The 2,561-nt window shown below is 53.2% G+C and overlaps 1 protein-coding gene across 2 annotated transcripts in view; it reads right to left on the reverse strand.

Moving 5' to 3' along the window:
- Window positions 1–1,459, reverse strand: part of Tnip2 (TNFAIP3 interacting protein 2) — an 18,199-nt gene extending 16,740 nt beyond the window's left edge. For both annotated transcript variants that reach the window (XM_031341302.1, XM_031341301.1), the window contains exon 1: window positions 1,038–1,459. In XM_031341302.1, coding sequence (XP_031197162.1) covers window positions 1,038–1,316 — 279 coding nt within the window. In that variant the 5' untranslated portion in view covers window positions 1,317–1,459. The remainder of the gene's footprint in view (window positions 1–1,037) is intronic.
- Window positions 1,460–2,561: the final 1,102 nt, after the last annotated feature.

Consider the following 2,561-nt stretch of genomic DNA (forward strand, 5'->3'; position numbering starts at 1 on the left):
CCACAGGTTCATATATTTGCATTTTTTCATCATCAGGGAGTAGCACTATTTGAGAAGGAATAGGACATGTGGCCTTGTTGGAGGAACTGTGTCACTGGGGATGGGCTTTGAGGTTTCAAAAGCCCACACCAGGCCTCTCTCTCTGCCAGCAGATCAGGATGTAGCTCTCAGCTACTTCTCCAGCACCAAGCCTGCCTGCAAGCTGCCATACTCCCCACCATGATGATAATGGACTAACCCTCTGAAACTATAAGCCAGACCCCAATTAAATACTTTCTATTATAGAGTTGCCTTGGTCATGGTATCTCTTCAAAGCAACAAAGCACACACTCTTTTGGGACGCGGAGCACATATTGGAGAAGCTCACTACCAAAGAACCATGTGTTCAAGGCTACCTCAGAACATGATGCCCCACAGATCCCAGCACTCCAGGATCCCTCACAGTCCTCAGAACCCCCGCCCCCAGAAAACTTCATGAGCAAGTTTCCCACAGCAGCACCCCTCAAAGTCGAGAGACCCAGGGAGTCCCAAATTAACCTCCCATTATATGTCCCTCAGAAGTACTCAGAACCTCAGCAGGACATCGGGTCTTGGTATTCCTCAAACGTCATACCCCTACCACCCTGGTGCTCACCAGAACCCGGTGCCCCAGAGACTCTGTGCATATCCCCTTGGGCCTACGAATGAATCTCGAACTGCTCAGCAACCTGAACTACCCAGACTCTCGCCTTCAGACCCCAAGATTCCCAGGGACGCCTCAGATCCCCAAATCCTCCAGACCTTGAAACCACAGGACGGACCTAGCGCTCCTTAGGACCCACTAGTCTCAGGATCTCGTGTCCCTCATAACCCAGCTCCTTTCAAACCCCAGAGCATCCCTTAAACCACCATGCTCCAGACCTCGAGCTCTTCAGACCCTCACCTCGAGCCTCATATCCTCGCGACCCTCAAGACCTCGCGCTCCTCTGGACTCCACAGCACACTCTCCAACAAGCTCCCCAGGCCGCCTTAGGCTGCAGCTCCCGCCCGCCCCGCACCTGTCGCAGTTGGGTCTCCGAAGTGCCTTCCTCCTGTCGCCGTAGCTGCTCACGGAAGCGCTCCACCTGATCCAGAAGTGCGTCCACGAGTGATGGCGCCGTGTGCCCTTCCAGAGCCGCGAGGCGGGTGCGGAGGCTCGCGATGAGGGCGTCACGGGCGGCCAGCTGATCCTTCAGGCGCTGTAGTTGCTGGCCGGCCTCGTGGTACAGGCCACAGAGCGCTGCGGCAGAGCGCGGGGCCCCGTCCTGTCTACCAGATCTTGGATCCCCAGACGACATGGCTGTGGGCCTTCTGCGGGGACTTGGGCGTCTCCAACTTATCCAGGCGGGGGGAGCGATAACCGGCCTTCCCGGAACTTTTCCCGCCCCGCCTACTCCCAGAGCCGACTCCACCCCAGCCCCAGCTGGTCCCGCCCCGCCCACTGCCTGGAGTCTGACTCCGCCCCCGCCCACAGATGGCCCCGCCCCTCCTATTCTATGATCTCATCTCACTTTCTCTTCACACGCTAGCTCCATTCTAGGTGCTGTCTGCCCACAGTCCTGGGCTTATCATCGCGTCTCTATTCCCTGAGTTTGAGTAATTTTCCTGCAGTGAGATCCCATTTGCGACCAGGGTTTGGAGTTAGGTATCCTCTGGTACAGCAGCTGAAGAAAAGCAAATAAATCAAAGGACTTCAAACATTGGATGTGGAGTGTGGTCAGGTTTCATTGGCTGGGCTCCTTCCTCTTCAGGGACTTGGCATGTGTTTCTTCATACAGGGACACTTCCCATCCAGAGTACATGATGGAGCCCAGAGCCAGCCACTAAAGCCCAGCATGCCCCTAAATTCGAGTTATGATGGCCTTAGCACTAGAAGCTGTTCTTTGAGCCGAACACAGGAGGGCTCTGGCCCTTTCCTTCCCAAAGCTTCCATGCGAACACTGTTTTTCTACTAGGAAGTCTCTCCTCCGTGAGAATCTTTCAAAACCTCCTTGCTAAGATCTTATGGAGGTCCCCTCCCTATGTGAGGATGTGTTTCTCTTTTTCTGCTCTGTCTCCTGTTCTCAATATCCTGTCTGCTCACAAGCCAAGCTCTGGTTGAGCCTGTAGAAACACACTCACTTGCAAGTATCAAACTATAAGCAAAGTCAGACCTTGCCAAGAATTTATGAGATGGATACTGGGAGTCAGAGACCTGGATCACTTATGTTCAGTTCCTTCTTAGCCCTCAGAGCCCAAAACTCCTGTTCAGAAGAGATGGGTCACAGCTGCCTTCCCTACCTGGTAGGGCTGTTTTGGCACTAGAGAATGGGTGCGTATTTCTTTTCTATTACTGTGATAAAATGCCAGGACCAAGGCAGCTTATAGAAGCATTTAAGTGGGATTAAGGGTCAGATGTTTAAAGCTGAGAGCTCACATCTTGGTCCCAAAGCAGGAAGCAGAGAGCATGTTGAAATACAATAATCGCTCTGCTCATAATGACACAGCTCTTTCAACAGGGCCATACTTTTAAATCCTTCCCGACCTTACTGGGGACCAAGTGT

This window comes from Mastomys coucha, unplaced genomic scaffold, assembly GCF_008632895.1.
Source record: "Mastomys coucha isolate ucsf_1 unplaced genomic scaffold, UCSF_Mcou_1 pScaffold22, whole genome shotgun sequence".
Classification (NCBI taxonomy): Eukaryota; Metazoa; Chordata; class Mammalia; order Rodentia; family Muridae; genus Mastomys; species Mastomys coucha.